The 21565-nt window shown below is 37.9% G+C and overlaps 1 protein-coding gene across 2 annotated transcripts; it reads right to left on the reverse strand.

The window, feature by feature from the left end:
* Positions 1-1296: 1296 nt before the first annotated feature.
* On the reverse strand, positions 1297-20914 carry LOC311300236 (nuclear GTPase SLIP-GC-like). 2 transcript variants are annotated; one of them, XM_084424389.1, is made up of 19 exons: positions 20717-20914; positions 14726-14838; positions 14353-14385; positions 14216-14278; positions 11118-11383; positions 10778-10987; positions 10480-10674; positions 10177-10355; positions 10032-10071; positions 9675-9758; positions 9452-9545; positions 9142-9278; positions 8868-9029; positions 8631-8788; positions 7415-7535; positions 2883-2991; positions 2350-2483; positions 2163-2247; positions 1297-2058 (listed from the first exon to the last, which is right to left on the reverse strand). In XM_084424389.1, the coding sequence occupies exons 2-19, from the start codon at positions 14802-14804 to the stop codon at positions 2003-2005; spliced, it is 2205 nt and encodes a 734-aa protein (XP_084280515.1). In that variant the 5' UTR covers positions 14805-14838; positions 20717-20914; the 3' UTR covers positions 1297-2002. The 2 variants fall into 2 exon arrangements, with proteins under 2 accessions (XP_084280515.1, XP_084280514.1); XM_084424388.1 differs by lacking the exon at positions 20717-20914 and adding an exon at positions 15465-17220.
* Between the last annotated feature and the right edge of the window lie 651 nt (positions 20915-21565).

Genomic DNA, 21565 nt, shown 5'->3' on the forward strand with positions numbered 1-21565 from the left:
GCACTGTTAACAGGAAGCTATTTAATCGTTTTTTTTTTTTTTTATATTTAAATATGTGCTAGATGATCATCTTTGACCGTTGCCCCAAGTTTTGCATTTTCTATTCATCAGAGTTGTGGCTCCGCAGTTGGACACTACAATGCGTCTCTCATGTTTTAAGAGCAAAAACACATTCTGTTTCATCATCCCCTTATGCCTTTCACTCAGATGTCAAAAAATGTAGTCAAATTGAACAGATAGTGAAACTAAAGTGCTTTTTCTCGTGCGGGCGGATGAAGACAACAGTGTAGCATTTAAAATGACTGGCATCACAATATTTACTGTAATTTTGGAGCTGATGTGTGAATGGTCTCTTACCGATAAAAAGCCAGAACGCTGTTGCTTGAGTGAACAGCATATTTGTGTATATTTACCGGTAAAGTCATTCTGGTAATTTTACAGTAATTCTTACTTTTATTATAATCTATACATCTTTTGACTGTTGTCTTTGAACCACACTGGTTAATGATGTCACAAACATAGTGGAGTAATAACTACTTTAATGAATCAGTTTGAGATTGACTTAATGATAAATGTTTTGCTATAAATTACGGACATGGCATCTGAGGACTTTTTCTCATTTTTCTTTTGCTTTATTTCCAGAATTAATCTAGGCTTGTTCTTACGCACTAGAACTAGAAAAACTACGCTTTAAATCTTTTGGCAAACTAAAAGACTTAAATTACATTTGTATGTATTCTAAATAAAAGATACAGATTGTACTGAATGTCACCTTGCTTATTTTGCTCAAGATAAGGATTTATTGAGTCCAGATGACATGCAAACAAGAAACTGCTTCTAACCACAGGGGGAGAGCTGTCGTTCCAATCACACAACTGTGCGATACTGCTTGCGAATATTCATTGGAACTATGGTTTCCGGAAACAACGACTTGTTGAACTTATTTTCTTTTCATCTAATATTAAGTATCAAAAAACAATATAATTGATACAATGACTCATGCACAGTATACATTTTTTTGTGCTTGATTATAATAAAACTGGTTATTAAATAGATTTAACATTTATATTTGTGAGCAATCGTTATAAATAAACGATAGCTGTTTTTATTTATTAACAGATATTTTGCTTTGTCACTATATTTAAAAAAAAAAAAAAAAAAACAGACCCTTGAAATTAAAGTTTTTTGAAAATAGGACAGCTTCATTTTCTGTATTATTTTCTGTATCTTGGTGCCTTTAATCCTTTCGGTATAATGCACAGCTGCTGGAAGAAATGATCGCAGACACAAAGTTCTATGGTCATATTCCGTTTTATACTGTTCGTTTAATGCATATTCATGCATCATTAAACAAAGACTTACAAAGGTGTAAACAAATGGACAGATTATCATCAATGCCTCCTATCTGCTATTACCATACATGTAAATGTTTTTACCAGTTTCAAGGCCATAGTTTCTTAATATATCATATAAGGCAAAGTGAATAACTTTTGTTCCACACTTTTCTAAAAACAACAGATATTTCCTGAATGGGAAATAATAAGGACACTTTTTCATGCTCCTCATCCTGTCCTAATCTAAAGCTAACACAGCAAAACAGAATAGAGAAGTGAGAGGGAGTTTACATGTAACCTTAAAATTCCTGCAAGCTGATTTATTTATTCTTACAGTTAGTTTTTAAATGTCATTTCCGAGTTTTGCTGTAAAACAGTTACAATGAAAACAGTGCAACAAATCAATATACAATGTATGTTTCATGCAATCCTAAAATAAATAGTTCCAAGAAATTTAAGTTAACAACTTAAGATAAAATACATCTTCCACCAAACAAACATATAGAAAATAATAAAACTACATGGACAAATTATTTTGAGTAAAGAAATAAAATAAAAATATAAAACTAAAGAAAACACTTACTAAAAAATGTTACACTTTATTTTTATGTTTTTGTTTCTTCTGTGATTTGTGCTTTTTCTCTTGGCTTCTTATTGCTTGATCTCCATCAGTCAGACAGTTGATCCAACAGTCTGTCCAGCTGTTCAATATCCCCGGAGACATCTAGAAATGACAACGATTAAGATTAATCAGTCACTTGACATTGCAAAAGATTGTTTTTTCAAACTCTTGCCTCTGTGGTTTAATAGGATGACGTTCTCTCTTACCCTCTCTGGGGATTTTGCCAGTTTGTGATTGTGAGCGTTCAATTGCTTGCTTTATTTTTTTTTTAAGAGCATCCATTATGTGCAGCTTTATAAAGAAACAAGAGAAGATTATATTTGATTGTACAAATATAGTATTATATTGTATAACTAAAGAAATTATTGTCTTTTATGAATATGAGATCAATACCTTTAAGTTATTACATTTTTTGAGCACTTCCATTTTGGCTTTGTTGAACATGTCTTGTTTTATCTCATCAACCCTGTTTCTTAACAGTTCTTGCCTTCTGATCATGGATCCGAGTCCAGTCATTGCTGCAGCTTCTAAAATAAGAACACATCAGAACAATTATTAGCCTAACCCTTACAAAAAAATAAGTACTTAAAGTTCATTTTATTAAGTATACTTAATTTAAATGCGGTTGTTGCCCCTGATACTTTACAGTGTGTATGTGGCCTAAGAACAAAAGTTGCTGCATTTAGATCCGGCTAACTTTTCTTTATTGCTGCAACCAACATGTGACAAATTATACTTAAGTGAATTTTTAAGTATATTTCTGAGAAGTAATAAGTAGACTGAAAATATGGTTTCTTATTTTTTGTTTAAAAGAACTATACTAATAGCACACTTGAATAAACTTATTTTTTGTAAGGGAATGAAAGATGGTTTTGTTATGCACTAAATAAAAAGTACACTCTTTTGAACTCTTAATGCTAGATTACCTTCATAGCAAGAAGCCATTTCACTCTGAATGGTTGTTTGTATCGATGAGTAGATCAGCTTCTTCATGTTAACAATGTCTCCAATGAGCACTTTCTTCAGTTGCGTTTCCTTCCATATGAGGAAATACACAAGAAAAGTCAGAAATGAAAAAAGTCAGAAAATCCTGCATTAAAAGTTGGTTTGTTGTATTTGCTGGATTATAAAAAACAAGCCTGCTTAGTTACAAGCAATGAGGATTCACACAGACTTCAACAGAAGTAAAGAAAGTCATAGAGGACCAGGTCCGAAGTATTACACATTAGTGTCAGGAGAAGAGAACGTCTCGGTTACGTATGTAACCCTCGTTCCCTGAAGGAGGGAATGGAGACATTACGTCGGACCGTTGAAAGGGAATCTCGCTTAGAGAGCCAATCTACTTCGAGTGTAACTATACGAGCCAATAGACATTGGCATGCAGTGATTTGCAGCAGTTGCTCTGCCACTCAGTGTGAGTTTAAAATGAGCAGCAGGTGCAATTGCATCTTTAGGTTTTTGCTGAGGAGCAGAGCCGTAACCCGGTTACCCAGCGGTGGTACAGCAACCATGGCGATGGGAAGTAACAAGGGTTACATATGAAAAAGAGACGTTCCCTTTCAGTCGGTCTCTACGTTACGTCGGACCGACGAATAGGAATCCATACCAAAGCGTAAAGCAAAAAGCATATTGCGAAAGCCTCCAATCCTTCTTGAAAGAGAGGGGGATCGAGGGGATCGAGGGGATCGGGCTTACGCAGAAAAGCTAATCACTGCTGTTCCACATTACCCGCTCAGTGACTATTGGTTAACACTAGGAAAACGTGCCCTTCCCACTGGGAATGGAGATAGTCATGACTGCTCAACGGCTGCACGATTGAGCACCCCCGGAATATGAACGGCACGGAAGCGACCTCAGAAGCTTCCGACTCCAAAGGAGGAGATGGTGGGCGAGTTGCGACATGCGACGCGGGCGTAGACCACCTTGGCGGTTGATGCAAACAACGGTCACAATGTTGTCCGTATGGACCAGTACGTCTTTGCCCTGTAGCGGCTTTATTAGGCGGCCCAGTGCAAGACATACAGACAACAACTCGAGGCAATTAATGTGCCAATGCAGTTGGGACCGGTTCTCATTCCTATAACTGCATGCCCATTGTACGTGGCACCCCAGCCACAAGCAGAACTGCGTCACTGCAGCTTCCATATGCCCCAGGAGCCTCTGAAATAACTTCAGTGGGGCCACTGTCCTGCCTTTGAACAAATTCAAGCAGTTCAACACTGACAGGACACTCTTCTCTTCTGTGAAGCACAGAAACGGCCTGTGTCAAGGGAGAAACAAGACATGAAAGTAACCGCAGTAGGGCAGCGAGGTGGCTTTATGCAACCCACTGCTCTCCATGCCCTATTGGCACCCAGAGATTGAGGAAATTGCTCCTTTTTTGACAAATTGGGTACCGCTGGTATTGAGGTAAAAAAAAAAAATTAGGAATTACCAACTGGCCCTCCTCCGGGGGAGGGAGTGAAGCTTTTCTCTTCATCTGCCAAAAGGCAACTTCCTCCTCCTCCAGGTCCCCCGTCCTAGGGCTGCTTCCGAAGGGGGGGCTTCCAAAGATCCCCTCACCGTAATCCCGGCACAGTGGACCTCTCCTGGCACCTGTGACCAGGAAGGGCGCCACTACGAGGATTAGGCAAGGAGACTCCACCTCTCTTGAGGTATTGGAGTCTAGATCTTAATACCGTGATGGACATGTTCCCGCAGTGAGAACATGTCTCATCCACGAATGCAGCCTCAGCGTGCTTAATGCCCAGGCACGAGAGGCAACGATCGTGACCATCAGATGACCGCAAATTTTTGTGAAGGAAGACAAGCATGTGAAGTTTATCTGGTTTCAAACTGAAGCCAAACACTGTCTGAAGGTTTCCTGAAGAACTGAAAAGCTCTTAAACCTGGTGTTGCACTGGCGCCAATAAAGTCATGCAGATAGCAGATTTGAATAAAAAAATCAAGTGCAAATACAAATACAAAAATAAGATGAGTAAAGAAAACGGGGTTCTTAATTTTAATAATCACCCTTTATTAAATATATGAACACAGAAACCCCTGTTAACAGTTTATGTCACGTTTCCCATTCCATGATGACTAGTAAAATAATAGCCGCGTCGCGTCTATGACAACTCGAGGTATTGCACACCGGACACGCACTTTCTCAGTTTATGGCCAGCAATATCATTATGTTTAAGGACATTATGGAATTGAGATAATGTCTGTACTATGTTATGATTATACTGTACAATTAAATACAATAGTTGCTGAGTGTGTGATCTGAACACTTTTTTCTGCGCTCTGTGTCGCGGCAGGATTTTGAACAAGATCCTGAGCCGTTGCTGGGCGCCGCGGACAGACGCCGAATAGAACCGCGCTGTGCTTCTCGTCCGGTGTGTGTACACTCATACAGAATGTGTTCGAATTTTAAAGACGTGGCGCTGTGCTTCTCGTCCGGTGTGCGACCACCTCTAAGGTGCTGTTTTCTTTGAAGCCGAAGAACTCTGTTGTTAATACTGGCGAGCTCAGCTTACTTTTTTCGGGTGTGGATAGAGTGTTTCACTCTAGCTGCGCGGGCGCGGACGAGCGCTGCGTCTAGAAAACGCCAATATCGGTATATTGCATTGCTCTAAATTAACACGATGTCGATATTTCATGCTTTGAATATCACGATTATCGTCAATACCGGTATATTGCGACACCCCTAGTTGTGATGTTTGAGTGCATTGGCAGTGCGAGGGTGCTTGTTATTTTTGTGTTTTAATTGAGTAGTTGAGTATATCTGTTGCATTAACAATTCAATCGCCATTTCGAGTGCTTTGCGCACACGCTTAATGAGTGAAACGAGGCAATCAGGGTGAAGTGGTGTATGTAAAATGGCGTTGGATTTTAGTTTATACATTCTGTGTGTTTAAGTGACACATTTGTCATCTTTCTAGTAATGAGAGTGACATTTATGTGAACCTTTATTGATTTATTTTGTACACACTCTTCTTTCCACATAATATATCAATTATATATTGCCTTTATGTGAAACAGGGTATGGAATACAGGTGTGTATGTATTCATATATCTTATGCAGTGTTGGGGAAGCTACTCTGAAACTGTAGTTTGACAAGCTACAAGCTACTCGTAAGTTAAAGTAGTTAAACTACAGTCAAGCTACCCTTTTGGAAAAGTAGTTAGCTGCACTACAAGTTACTATCAAAAAGTAGCTAGCTACATTGAAACTACTTTTGATTTTTTTGAACAACGTATATTATAAATAACTGAATAAGTGTCTGAGGAATGTTTTAAGTAAAATATTTAGTGTTTAAAACAATGCAATACAATTATGATTTCAAAGAGTATTGTTTTATTACACACAACACTCAAATATCTCAGACTGTTTGTCAAAAGTGCAAAATTGCAACAAATACAACATTGCAAGAACAAAATATACATCCAACGTAAATTGCATGTAGAACATTTTCTTAATAAGATTGCATACAAAAGTGTAACCTTTACTTGTCGTTTCTTTGAGAGACATGAACTTGGACAAATAAGGCCATGGGTAATTAACGTTAGTTGTTTCTCCATCCTCCAAATCTGCCGCCACGTCTTGCTCCATCATGGATAATATGGGTGTGTCAACCCACTTCCGTACGTCAGTGAACCGTTAGCCGCAAGATGCGTGATTAAACAACAGGTGGCGGTAATGGCAAAAAATTAGTTTGTAATCTAACAAGAAGAAGAATATCCTTGCATCGCGCTGATTCGCGCAGGCTCGACAAAACGCAATGTAGCTTTTGCTCGCGCTACACCGCTACTTGCTGCAAAAAGTAGTTAGCTACTGGAAAAGCTACACTGTTTAAAAAGCAACTGAGCTACTGCCAAGCTACTGAAAAATGTAGTTAAGTTAGTAGCGTCGCTACTTGTAGTTAACTACTCCCCAACACTGATCTTATGTGTACACGTATGAGTCATATAACATAAGTTAATGTGCAGATGAAGTTATTTTTGTATGTAACTCAAGAAGTGTTTACAGTTACTAAAGTTTTATGATCTGAGAAGTAAACTGACGCGCCAAAGGAACGACACTCATTTTGTCTGTCTCTTTATTATTTCACAGTGTTTTCACAGATACACAGTGCTTCACTGCCTGTGTGTCCTTTGCTGCCAGCCAAGATATCCCCTAGGTCTGAGGCCGGTAACACTTCCTGTGGCTGTTCTTTCACAAATAAACTCTTCAGAAGCAGGAACAACAAACACTCTGCTCCGAAGGGAAAAGCTAAAGATGTAATTGCACCTGCTACTCATTATATACCCACACTGCGTGGCAGAGCAGCTGCTGCAAATAATTGCATGCCAATGTCCATTGGCTCGTTTAGTTACACTCAAAGTAGATTGGCTGTCTAAGCGAGATTCCTATTTGTCGGTCCAATGTTACGTCGAGAGACCGACAGAAAAGAAACAAGAGAACAACTTAACTCACCTCAATTTGAATGAAGTTCTGAATGTTATTTATGGGAGATGTGGGGTTAGCAGAGTCTTTTTGGATGATACTGAACTTGTCAATCTGTTCCTGCACTGACATCCCTGTTTTTCCAGTCACACTAGAGCCAAAAATTTTAAAAAAATACAATTTTACACAACAGGGTTGGAATCCTTGAAATCTGATAAAAGAATTAAGGTGGGCGTACACGTTGCGAGTTCAGACACGGGAGGTCGTGAGATATTGCACACGTTACGAGTCAGTTAACTTGATAATCTCGTCAAAGCAGCTCATACACGGCACGACTGTCCTGCGCAAATTTTATCCCGAGCCGGCGGCAATCACGTGAGCTTTCACGCTAAACATAGAGACCAGAGCTTTCAATGTTGCAGGCAGCTATACTGTAGCTTCAGACAGAAAAATTACAGAAATGTGTGTGCAAATGATTTGTTGAAAAGCAGAGAACAGTAGCCATTTCTTTCAACATACATAACTTCCCCAAATTTTTTAAACGTTTAAAAATTATCGGGATGTCGGTAGGTGCTCGTAACGTGCTTGGCTCAGTTCGTAATTCCTCTCACACACTGCGAGCCGTGAGCATGCAAGCATAAACTATTTCCACGCGATTTCTCCCGAGTAAAAAAATCATCCGCGTGCTTGTAAAATCGCAGTGTATGCCCGCCTTTACTGGAAGAAAATAGTGATGGGAATGGCCAAATTCCCAAAGCATATGCAATATTTGCGTTATAATTTACATGGGACGTGAGTAAATAATTTATTTTTTCCTGTACAGAGTGTATGTGGCTGGTCTAAATGACCCATTCCTAGAAGCAGGTCCATTTTGGGTCCTGCACAGATGTCGTGTGAAACAAACATAAGGATGTTGTTCCCTTAACAAAGCATTTAGCCTCAAATTAATCTAGTCACAAACAAAAAGTAAATCCAATCTGTATCTTCCTGGGCATCAGTCTCATTTGCTGGTTTACTGCTATACATGTAATCTACAGTTGGTCCACGTTTACAAGCTTTGCTCCAATTTATGCTCCAATATAATTGTAATAATTTGTAAACAAAATGGCAGCAATGTTAATTAAAAGTACTTAAAAATATAAAATTTACTTGATCATGCTAATGCCCTAAAAACAACAAGCATTGTAAAAAGTTTTCATTACATTTTATTCTAAGACTGGAAATGGAATGATGAAACCAAACTTACGGAAAAATCTTATTGAAATCTTTATCAATCCATTCATGCAAATTTCTGGCCAATGTTTTGTTCAGGTCTAAAATTTTAACCCAATTTTTCGACCAATAGCATCCATAGTTCTTGCACAAAGCTCCAAGGATTTTATGGAACCCCCTTCCATCTTTATTCTGAGTAAAAAAATTAACAAAAAAAGTGTTAAAAGGACAAGGAAATTGTGATTATGCAAAACATGTGAATCAAACTCACTGTTATCATTTTGTCTGTGGAAGCAACACATGATTTCACTGATTCTTCCACTCCCTTTGAGAGACACTGGTCCAAATCACTATAAATGTTGTCAAAATATTTGCCCAGTTCATTTAGTGACGTCATTAGGTTCTTCTCAAATTCCTTGACTTTCATTTCCATCTAAAACACATCCATACAAGAGCAGTGAATTAGATAATAATACATATTGGCATTCTAAATTCTAGGATTCTAAATACACTCTAATTCTTGTCTTTCTAATTTTGACTCGTACCATTTTCTTGTCTGTATTTAGCTGGTCGCTTTGGATTAAAAGCAAAGTTCGCTTTGCTTCATTGACATAATCTCTGACCAGTTCTTTATGAATGCTCTTGTTAAGACTCCTCAGTTCATCCTGCAGCTTAGGGATTTCTAGAAATAAAGACAATGATATGATTTGGCCTCATTTGGTCAGTGCTTTATATCACTTAATAATGTATTTTCACTTTATATGAATTAAAAAAAATACACAAGCAACAGTTTGGCATGATTATTTTTTTCCATGAAAGTGGTCAAATGAAAGCAATAGACAGAAGATAGTTTACCTGTTTCACTAGTTTCCAGATTTAACTTGTGGTCAAAGAATGCATTGGAACTTACAGTAAAAACGTTAAACTGATTGTCAGCGCTGAAAATTTTCTAAAAAAAAGAAAAAGTAAAGAAATATTAATAGAATTACAAGAAAACCATATACCGTATCATATAATATATAGTTGTTGTTTTTTTTTTTTTGTAATGTAACAACGAAAATTAGATAGAAAGTAGTACCTTAAGTTTAGATTTTTCAAACTTTTCTTTGACCTTCATCTTGGCCTGTTCATTTCTATGAAGTATGCATACATTTTTCTCTTCCTAAATGATTAAAAATAAAACACACATGCATAAGCTGTACACAGGTTTATAGTAAAATCTGATTCAGTGGTTGATTGTGTACTATCTCTTTTTCCTCTTAGTAAATTATTACATTCATTAAATTGCAGTCACGATGATATTAGCTCTCACCGACATAAGTAAAACCAGCAAATTTACTCCGAACCAGCAGTACAAGCTTACAACTAGTCGTATGAAAACAAAGGAGCAATACTACACAAATACAGATAGTACATTTCTATACATTTTGCATACCTTGTCTTCTGGGATTTGGTCTCTAAGAAGCCGTGCACATCTAAAAAGAAATATTAAAACAAAAGATACACGATTATTAGATTTAGACTTAGAATTATACCACTTCCCAGCCATTCACTACCTATATGTAATATTCACAAAAGACCTCATATAGACTTCTGGATCGATCTCATCAGTCTTTGTACAGATGAAGTTGATGCTTTTGCATTCTCCTCCTGGTCCCAGTTCTTCAGTGCAGTGCTTTACCATCCCCCAAGGGCCACTGTCAGTGCTTGCTCGATTAATAGCACTTACAATCCACACAGAAGAGCATTCTGTCAGTTTCTACATAATTTGAAATATAACAGCGAGTTAGGGGACATGTTCTTAGTGTCATAATATACTGTATTTATTGTGTGGTTAATCTGGTTAAACTGTTCTTTTGAAAGGAGCATAGTAATATATTTACAGATTTCCACAGATCATCTCTAATCTTGTTGCAGTCTCCAGATCCTGGAATATCAACAAGCACAATGTGCTCCAGAAGTTCACGACAATTTGGAATCTTGATCGTCATACTCTTCACAAGCGGCCAGTACCAGTCACCGAAACTTGACTCGCTGTGTTGTATGTAATTTGCAACATCATTGATAAATTCAGAGACCTGTTGAGATAATAAATTGGTTTGTTTTACCTTGCTGTAAAGCAAATTAAGAATGCATTATATATTTAATATGTTAAATATTAAACAGTCTCCTAAAACTTACATCACTTTTTGAGAAACTGTTTGATCTTTCCTTTTTATTGAATCTTTCAAATTTGTCATCGTTCTTGAGCTCTTCTAATGTTTTCTTGTCTGCATCAGCTCCATACAGTGCAGTGATCTTTTCTCCAGCAATTTCCAACAAGTCATCATTCCTGTCATCACTTTCATCTGACAAAACTCTGAAAAGATCTTCCAGCTCTTTCTCCCACTCCTGCAGAGGCACACAAAACACAATATAGTGAAAAATATGGCTTTGTTCCATTCCCTACAGTCGGATTTATTTACACATTTATAAAGAACTCTGATTAAAAGCATAGTCAGATGAATACAAATGAGGATACCTCTTTAGAGAAGAGTTCAAACTCTGCTGTGTAGTTGGAGTCAGTTAGATTGGCTTCCACCTGAGTAATAACAGCTGTACAGGCACCAAAACAACCAGATGGCAGTAGATACTTTATCCCCAATATTGCACTTAATAGGGAGCTCTTCCCTTCTCCTGATGTTCCAAAAATCCCAATGGTTGCCTTCTTCCTGCTGCCTGTATCTATTTGATCTGAGTTTTTCCGAAATCTTTTCATAATTTGCCTCGCCTTCTCCATGATCTCATCTGTGTGAAACAAAGAAGACAAAAAGCAGCCGTGTTTCTGATTTAATAACATTTGTGTACGCAACATAAGTGACAGATGTTTAATTATATTGTTTTATATTGTTTACATGTTTTACTAGTGCGTATGTAATTCTAATATATATTGTGCAGCAAATGGCAGTTACAGCACAGGTGCTTGACTCAAAATGGTAAATATGAAGTTCCCTTTCAAGGGAACTCATGCTGTGTCGAGTGACGCAGTGGGAACGCTCTGCGTGATAATGTATTGAAGCACACGTGAAATCAATCCAATGGTGTGGCAAACGTCAGAGGCAGGTGACGTCACAAACCAGGAAACTATAAAGCCTGCCCAAATAAAGCAGCGTTAGCTTGTCTCCTCAGTAAGCGGCCTCTGTGAAATTGTCATATTTGGTTTGAGAGGAGCGGAGCGTCTGAGACAAAGAGAAGTCGCAATTCAAACTTAACTCACTATTCTAGACATTAGCATTATTTAAGTGTTGATAATGAAGGAATTAAATCATTTAGGCTACATGTAGTAATATTTCTGTCATAAAAAAAGTTTATTAAAATAATATGGATAAAAATGGATAAAGTGGGTAAAAATAATTCAGCAAAAGTGAGGATATTTAGACCATGCTTTTGAGGAGCTGGTGGAGGTTTTAACGTGTGCTGTTGCCAGATTAAATGTTGACTGGCCAGCCGAGAAGCAGGACGTTAAGAACCCATACTTTCACATTTCCATCCTTTCACATCACAGGAAGTTTCTGAGGTTTGCTTTCGGGGGCAAAGCATGCCAATATCGAGTTCTTCCCTTTGGTCTAGCTTTATCACGCACTTTAACAAACTGCGTGGATGCAGCTTTAGCACCACTGCGCTTTCAGAGTATTCGCATCATGAACTACATCAACGATTGGTTGAGTCTAGCTCATCCTGTTGAGACGGGCTGAGGCCCGGGGAATAGAGGCTTCACCCCAAGGTGGTAAAGCAAATATGGAGGGTGTTCGACCAGGCCCAAGTGGATCTGTTTCCGTCTCTAGAGACGTCTCACTGTCCACTCCCATTCTCCCTCAAGCATCCAGCTCCTCTTGGACTGGATGCCATGGTACAGACGTGGCTGAGGCTGCATCTGTACGCCTTTCCCCCGATCACTCTGCTTCCGGGGGTTCTGGAGAGAGTTCGCCAGGACCAAGTTCATCTGCTTTTGATGGCCCCTTTAGTGGCCAGGCCCACCTCATAGACTCTGGCCTCTCAAATGAGGTTTTTGGGATCATACTTCACTCCAGAGCTCCCTCCACAGGGAAACTGTAAGCCTTGAAGTGGAGAATGTTCACTTCTTGGTGCAGTGATCGTCAGCTGGACCCAGTTAACTGCCCTTTTGGTAAAGTGCTGGAGTTCCTGCAAGAGTTTTTCACTGCAGGACTATCCCTGTCTACTTTAAAGGTTTATCTGGTTGCCATAGCTGCTTACCACATTCCTTTGGGTGGAATCTATTTAAGGAGAAACACTTGAGTATCTAGTTTCCTCCGTGATACTTTGAGTCTGAGGCCCAGAGCTCGCATCAGGGTGCCGACCTGGGATTTGGCCATTGTACTTTAAGGCCTATCCCTGGTTCCCTTTGAGCCTATTGAGGAGGTTCCAGCCAAGTTCCTGACCTTGAAAGCTTTGTTTCTCCTCGCTATCACTTCTCTTAAAAGAATAGGAAATCTGCAAGCCTTGTCAGTTTCAACTTTGTGCCTGGAGTTTGCGCCTGGAAGGGTCAAGGCATTTCATCACCCTAGGCCTGGCTGCATTCCTAAGGAACGTTCCTTCTGTCCTTCTCCCTTTCATGATCCAGACCAGGAAAAGAATAAACTGCTGTGTTAGGGCACTGGATGGTTATGTCCACAGAGCTGCCCTGTGGTGTAAATCGTAACAACTGTTCATATGTTTTGAGCCCCCCTTACAAAGGATTCCCAGCATCAAAGCAGATAATGAGCAAGTGGGTAGTTGAGGCTATCTCACTCACTTATGAGTAGGTCAGACATTGGCTATGTCAGTCCATTCCGACTCTACTAGGAGTATGGCTGCCCGTAAATCTCTTGTGTCAGTAGTTTCTCTTCACAACGTTTGCGATGTGGCAGGCCGCATACATTCGGGAGGTTCTACTCTCTGAACCTGGACTCTACACCAGGTTCCCAGGTGCTCTCGTCCTAGTGCTGCTCTTCACAATTTCACACAGGACAAACACTTCTTGCTATGGTGACGTTAGTATAGACGTTTCACACAGCGTCAATCAACTATAACCTCGGTTCCCTGAAGAAGGAACGAGACACTGCGTCGCCCTGCCATACTTCCTACATGCCTGTTTCCTAGTTTCCTGATTCATGTCGCCCACCGCCTCTGACGTTCTGCCACACCATTGGACTGATTTCACTTGTGCTTCAAGACGTAATCACGCAGAGCGTTCCCACAGCTTTAATCGACACAGCATCTCATACCCTCTTCAGGGAATCGAGGTTACAGTCATAACCAAGGCGTTTCCCTGTTCTGTGTTGCTGTGGGTTTCCTCCGGGCACTCTGGTTTCCCCCACAATCAAAATAATTGCAGGACAGGTGAACTGGAGACTCTAAATTGTATGTCTGTGTGAATTATCCCTGTGATGGACTGGCCATCTGTCCAGGGTGTTTCTTTGACTACGGCCTGAGATGCTGGGATAGGCTCCAGCATCCCTGTGACGCTATATAGGACAAACAGTTTGGATCAATGATGGATGAATGTGATACCTGTATGACTATTAGGCAACCAAGTGATTAGTTACAAGTGGCAGGTGGACAGATTCAGTTTTTACTTGCCTATTGTCAGCGGTGAATCCATTCTCGAGTCGGATGATTTATGATCACGCTTTCTTTTAGTACCTATATCAGAGAATTCATTCCACTCATTATTTTGCCTCAATCAAAGAATGTACAATGATCTTTAATTTGTATACCTTGTCTAGTCATTGTGGGATGGATGGAAAGTCCTGGAGGGGAAGGAACATACATTCTTATTAAAGATCTATTGTTTTTTACATTTACATTTACATATACATTGTCATTTAGCAGACGCTTTTGTCCAAAGCGACTTAGACAAATTATGACTAAATTAAGCGAGTCATCGTGAAGAGGCAAAAAACAAAGCAAGAAGTGCTCAAAATATGAAGTTCAGGCATTGTTCAGAGTAGCATAAGCCCGATAAGCGAGGGTTTAAAGGGAAAGGAAATTTCTTCTTTTTTTTTTTTACCAACCAATTTTTTTTCAACTATTTAGTTCTAATTACAACTAATAATTATATTTGTTATTATAATTAATTTATTTGCTCACCATCAGAGGAAGATGAAGATTGTGATGGTACAGGAAGAAGTGGAGGTATGTTCTTCTTCATCCCATGAAATGTTTCCATCTCTTCTTTCAGTGATCCAGAAATGGCGTATCTACTAATTATAGTAAAGAAAAAAAAAAGAAAAAAAAAGAAAGCATTAATTATAAAATGTACAGCTTTACTAATTATAAAATGTACAGCTTTACTAATTATGATGTCCTCAAAATATGTACAGAACTACTGTCCCAAATCAACAGATACTGCAAATTGTATTTCCAGTTAATTACATTTATTCATTTAGCTGACGCTTTTATGCTATAATTCAATTAAGTCACCTTTTTTTGGCAGTGCTTTTATACAATACAGATTGTCAAAGCGGCTTCACAGAGATCAACAGGAAAATAGTAGACCAAATTATGTAAACTGTTTTTTTTTTTTCTTCTTTTTTTTTCTAACTGGTTTATAGCCTAAATGGCTCATGGTAAAATGAATGAGCCACTTTAATAATCGAGTTGGGAACATTTCTCTGCTCCGGCTCACCACTTTTGCTCCTGAGCAAAACCCAAGAACTGTGAGTCACTTTGGAATGACAGTTTCTCCTAATCTTCATTAAAGTATGTTTAAAGCATAATTGTTTATATTGGGTAAAGTCAGAATTTAGGAAGGATTTTAACCCATGTGCTCGGAGTACTTCAGGTGTCTTTGTCCAAATGCCCATGCCCTTTTATTCATTATCCTCACCTTACATCGACTTCCATTGATTCATCTTCCTCAGAGATTTTAGACTCATATTCACTCTCTTCATACACCTTACTCCCATCATCCCTTTCATCTGTTTTAGAGCAGTTTTCTTCTGATTCTTTGTCCCAGTCCTCATCCTTAGCATCAATTCCTAGGCAGTTTAATTGTAGCAGTTCACCATTTCCTTTGAATAATATCTCTATTTCATATACTTCAGTTGTATTGTTCTCCACAGTAGCTTTGACCATTTCTAGGTCCTCAGGTTGAAAGCAAACTATCACACTTTGTTTGAAAATAAAAACCCCAGACTTTTCTAAATGTCCAAATAACTGTGAGGCATAGCTTTTTAGAGCCAACATTATGAGTCCTGGGGTCAAAGGGCAGCCCTGATGTAGCAGTTTGTATTTCTCAACTGAAAAATCTTCTTTTGCATCACTGAGGAGATTTTCTATCATGAGAAGATCCTGGCTCAGAGTCGGGTTTGACCGTTTTTGCTGTTCTAGCTCATCCTTAATATGACTCAAACTTATTAAAGCATGATGTGTTTTGGGAGTGATCATGACAGCAGCTGACTCTCTTTGTACCCGCCCCTTTGGAAGGGACTCGATGACGTCATCTAGGCGTCTTGCCAGAATAGTTGCAATGATGAGGTAGTCAACATTAAAAAAGTGTTGACTATCATCATGTGGACTTTTCACAGTTTCATTAAAGTGTGCCTCAGAGCAGTTAAACGCACCGCTGTGGATTCTGTCATAGAGCATCTTTATGTATAAAATTAGATCCTGAATTTTGTCTTTATAGGAGGATGCTGGGGTGCCGTCTGGTCTCGGTGTGTCTGACACTTGAAGAGATTGTACAGCTGACACAATGTCAACCTCACTGACTGCATTTGAGCTCTCTTCACCCATTGATGAACCAGTCTCATCTGTCAAAAGATCCTTTTTTAGATTCAGCCATTGGAAGATTGTTTGTATCTGTGGATCTTTCTGAATAGGCATCTCAGGGATGTTGATCTCTAAAGACACAGGCCGGTGGTCTTTTTTTTCACTTTTCTCTAAGTCTCTTATTGCACAAACTCCGACACGCCACATACATTCTTCTGGAACAAAAAAGTAATCCAGCCTGGACACAGGAGAGTCTTTAATGTAGAACGTATAATCTTGCTTTATGGGGTTCTTTCTTCTCCAGACATCAACCAGCTGAAGAGATTTCATGAACCTCTCTACAAATAACAGCAGTTTACTATGAGTACTGTTTATTATCAAATTGTTCATTTTTTTGTCGATAAATCTATTGAGAACTGTGTTGAAATCTCCACCAATCACCAGCAGCCCTGTGGTCATTGACTGCAGGTACCTTGAAAGTTTATCAAGGGTTTTTGTGTCTGTGTGATGATTATAAACACTAACAAGAGTGTACGACTGACCTTCCAGTTTACATTTCAACACAACATAAGCTCCACTGTTATCTTTTTCGTCACTTATGTATTTGAAATCTAGTGTTTTCCTCACTAGTATGGCTGATCCCTTACTATAGGAGGTAAACTTTGTGTAGAAAATATGCCACTCATCTTTAAAGTCTTCTACAATATTTTCATCTCCTTCTCCAATGTGCGTCTCTTGTAATAAAATAACATCCACATTTTGTAGTTCTTGAAATTTCTGATCTATGTGTCGCTTAAGTCCATTAACATTCCAAGTGATGAAGTTTATGGTATTTGAAGCCATTGACAGATCTGCTCTCACAGACCAAAAATCCTCAGCTCAGTAAGTTCCCTGTCAAAACAAAAAGTGATGGAGGGTAGGGACATTTTGTTTTGCATTCTGATTGAATTACTGAGACTTTCATGGTAGACAATGTCTCCAAATTGATTTCAAAGATTACATCTTATCAGGTCATGCCCACAAGGTGGGAGTGTTGTATTGTATTCTAGCAAGAGATCCATGATGACCATATTTTGCTGTGTTCAGTGACTAGTTGTTCAGTGACTAGTTGCTGTGTTCGCTGACTAGTCATAACATAAGACGAGTAAAAAAGCAGTTGTGACTAAAATAAGAATAGTTACTAGTAACAATTACAAAAGATACTAGTGTCTAATAAATAAGTACTAACTAGTATCTATTGAATAAGTACTAGTATCTAAAAAATAAGTACTAGTACCTAATTAATAACTACTAGTATCTAATATATATGTACTAGTCACAATTGGAATACATACTAGTCAGAACTGAATAGTTTCAGATCCCCATAGAAGTCCATGGCAAAAAAATTGTATTTGTTACTAGTAACAAAAGAATAGTTACTAGTCACTATTGGAATAAGTACTAGTATCTAATGAATAAGTATATGGCAAGCCGTTTTAACATTTAATCATTTAAACCGACTAGTCTCTATTTTCATGCTACTAGTACTTATTTTTTTAGATACTAGTATCTATTCCATTAAGTACTAGTCCTTATTCATTAGCAACTAGTGCTTATTCTTTAGGTACTAGTGCCTATTATTTAGATACTAGTGCTTATTCTTTAGGTACTAGTACCTTTTAAAAGATACTAGTACTTATTCATTAGATACTAGTTCTTATTTATTAGATACTAGTACTTATTCCAATAGTGACTAGTTCTTATATATTAGGTACTACTTATTCATTAGATATAGTTCTTATTTATTAGATACTAGTACTTATTCATTAGTTACTAGTACTTATTATTAGATACTAGTACTTATTCATTAGATACCAGTGTTGGGTAAGTTACTTAAAAAAAGTAATTAGTTATAGTTACTAGTTACTTCTCACGAAAAGTAACTGCGTTAGTAACTGAATTACATCATTACAAAAGTAACTAATTACTAGGGAAAGTAACTATTGCGTTACTTAAAAAAAGTAACCCCCAATATGAAATGTTAAATGAATGAAATGGACACTAAATAGAACATCTTATTATTATTAAACATTGTACACTAATCTACACTATTTTAATGTTTCTGTGGGACAATGTGAGAGACACCTATTAACTTAAATATTAAAATATTATCATTACTATAGTGGAACAACAAAATAATAGATGGTTTAGAACTTTTAATATTTATTGCACAGACCACAACTGGCCAACAAATAAGTCATAAGTCAATAAATCATGCTTCTTAAGAAATAAATAAATAGTAGCCTTATAAAAATATTCATACACTAGTGCATATAATTAAAATGATAAAACTCACACACCTTTACAACTGGTAGACATACTGTATAGCCTAAGTTTTTTCTTCCTCACAATAGTAAGTTTAACAAAAAGTGCTCTCAATATAATACTGAACAATGTATCAACATAAATAATAATAATACAATATAATCTTTTATGGGTTTATTTTTATAACCTACAGAGAACGTCATCATCAGAGGTTATTTATTTTAGCCAAATTCTAGTCATGTTTGCCGCACGTGTTCACAACCGTCAAACAAATATGTTTGAACGTTCCCTGCAGGTTATTTTGGAGTTTATGTTATATAAACTAATTAAAACATTGCATATGATACCAATATGCTACATATATTATTCTAATGCTGAAATGTGTAATTTATTTATAAATACAGTATTTATGCTCGGACACATTCGGTCTCTCTCGCGCACTGTCGAGTGCGTTCTCGGACACACTCGTTCTCTCTCGCGCACTGTCGAGCGCGCTCGCGGCATTCGCCTCGCTTTTGTACAGTCCGGCGCCTCATAAACACTCACACACCAGAGAAAAAAACTTTGCAGCTCCTATGGCTGAGAGAGAGCCTACTCGGATGAAAACCGCTTCAGTGAGCTCAACTATAGTAACGCCGCATTTTTATTGACAGTAACGGTAACGGCGTTGTAATGGAGGAAGCAGTAATTAGTTTGATTACTCGTTACTGAAAAAAATAACGCCGTTAGTAACGCCGTTTATTTATAACGCCGTTATTCCCATCACTGTTAGATACTAGTACCTATTAAATAGATACTAGTACTTCATACCTCAAATGTATATTATGACTAGTCAAAATAACATTGTAGATATCTTCAATGCATATTATGACTAGTCATTGTCACATTGTAGATATCTTAATTCCAATTAAGGCCAGTCAAAATTGGAATTAAGATATCTGGAATTTGAATTTTGACTAGTCAAAACTAAATTACTACTAGTAACAGCCAGGGGTATTTAATGCTAAAACGGCTTGCCATACCACCTTATTTTTAACACAAGAACGGGGCGATAACGATATAACAAGGGGAGGGGCATGTTGTCAGGGTGTAAGACTGGAAAAACTGGAAGAACTGGTTGAGGAATGACCACTCCTCGATAAGACAAAGGACCTTGCTGGAAATTAACATTTGAACTCCCCCTTGTGCACTATCGAAACAAAAGTCTCACCTCCGAGTCATCCTAATCTATATTTCATTCCCTCATCTCCCACTCCTTCTCCCCCATGCGAAGATCACCAAAAACTCACCCAAGAATCTAAATGGTTTAATGTGAATGATTATCATAGAGTATTATACATGTTTAGTATAATTTGACATTTCTCGGGTGACTGGTACAAATGTCTCATTGCCAAACAAGTAAAACAAAAGGTAATAAGGTTTTTAAGAGTTTAGAGATAACTGGCACACAAGGAGGGTTGGTCTCTAGGCAAATGGTCTCATACCCCCAAAAGGTATAACTTCTGAATGCAAATTTCCATTGTTAGCACTACGTTTTTGGACAGGAATGTGTTGACCGAGGAACATTGTTAAAATATAGCAATAAACAGATATTTTTGTGAAGCTAATCCCACTCCACCCTCTAAACCCAACATTAACCATTTCTTAAAAATGTACGTTATACAGTATTAAAAAAACAGGTAAGATAGGCTATATTCACAATAATTAATTAGCAAAATTGTCAAAACGCAATAGTTCAAATGGTGATTGCATTCACAGTGCTTTCTGGCAGTATAGTTTTGAATGAAGTACAAAGTAAAATTTAATTTGTGAATCTCTGACGATCTTTTTCCGATATGGTACAGTGTAATGGCGCACATATCTCATTCAAAAGCATACATAACATTACCTAAATCACCACATAGTGCAATAGGTGACGAAGTAATAAACATTTGAGCATGTGCGGATTCTAAAGATTTGAAATACAGCACACAAATAAAACGTTTAATTAACTTTAAGAATCATAATAATTAGCATTAATATATATATATATATATTTTTTTTTTTTATTATTATTATTTTTACCTTTTATCTCAGGATAATGTGTGGGACAGTAGTATGTCGTCGTCAATTCAGCTGTCAAGTTGAGCAGAGTAAGATTTATGACCTTGTATCTGATTCACCTTTGGGTGTTGTCAGGATTATGTTTTGTTCCTGTTCCCTGTGATAGTATCTCCCAGGCCTCCACCATAGCTCCTCCCTCCTGCGACTCTGTCATGCAACATCTCGCTGGCTGCGCCCGGGTCCCTGCCTGGCTCCTTCTGCTCTTGGCTCCTCCCTCCCTCTCTCCACTCCCCTATGGACTGTTTTCATTCCACTCCTGTTCTATACCCTCCTCCGGAGTGCCCGCCTTCCCTGTCTCCTTTGTTATGCGCTCTTTATACAACAGCCATACGTTACAGGTGTGGACTTATTGGCGCGTTAAGCAAATGGAAAGAGAAATTTTCTCTTTTGTCAATTTTATTTGAATTTATTTTGTAGAGAATAATTGTCAAATCAGTAGCATACATACTGTAGATGTGTACAGTAGCCTATGTATTTATTTGCTTTTTTCATTTATCCATAATATTCCTTAATAATAAAGCTTATAAAGCTTTTACACTTTAGACTTATTTTCGAAAGAAGTCTAAATAACTGTGACATAATTTTCTTCAGCTTCACTATTAATGATTAAATCCTGAACTTTAGTCTTCTGAAAGGAATAGGAATCGGTTTAGGAGGAAATTAAGGTGAGAGCACATGAAGTGAAAACAAATAGTGCTCTTTGTTGGTCTGTTTGGCTTGTAGGTGGATCGGGGGAGATCAAACTTGTTGAATGGATCCATGCATATTAAACAATCAAACATCATTATTGCATGTAAAGGCTTCAGGTCT

Source organism: Rutilus rutilus (assembly GCF_951802725.1).
Source record: "Rutilus rutilus genome assembly, chromosome: 11".
Lineage (NCBI taxonomy): Eukaryota > Metazoa > Chordata > Actinopteri > Cypriniformes > Leuciscidae > Rutilus > Rutilus rutilus.

What these genes read in the sequence shown, in the direction of transcription:
- LOC311300236 (XM_084424388.1), bottom strand. Translation starts at nt 17,191, where the DNA reads ATGGCTTCAAATACCATAAACTTCATCACTTGGAATGTTAATGGACTT. An exon ending in TTGAAAAATCTAAACTTAAG is followed by an intron (nt 9,546 to 9,674) that starts GTACTACTTTCT and finishes TCTTTTTTTTAG; the next exon opens with AAAATTTTCAGCGCTGACAA. An exon ending in GATTTCAATAAGATTTTTCC is followed by an intron (nt 7,536 to 8,630) that starts GTAAGTTTGGTT and finishes TTTTGGCTCTAG; the next exon opens with TGTGACTGGAAAAACAGGGA.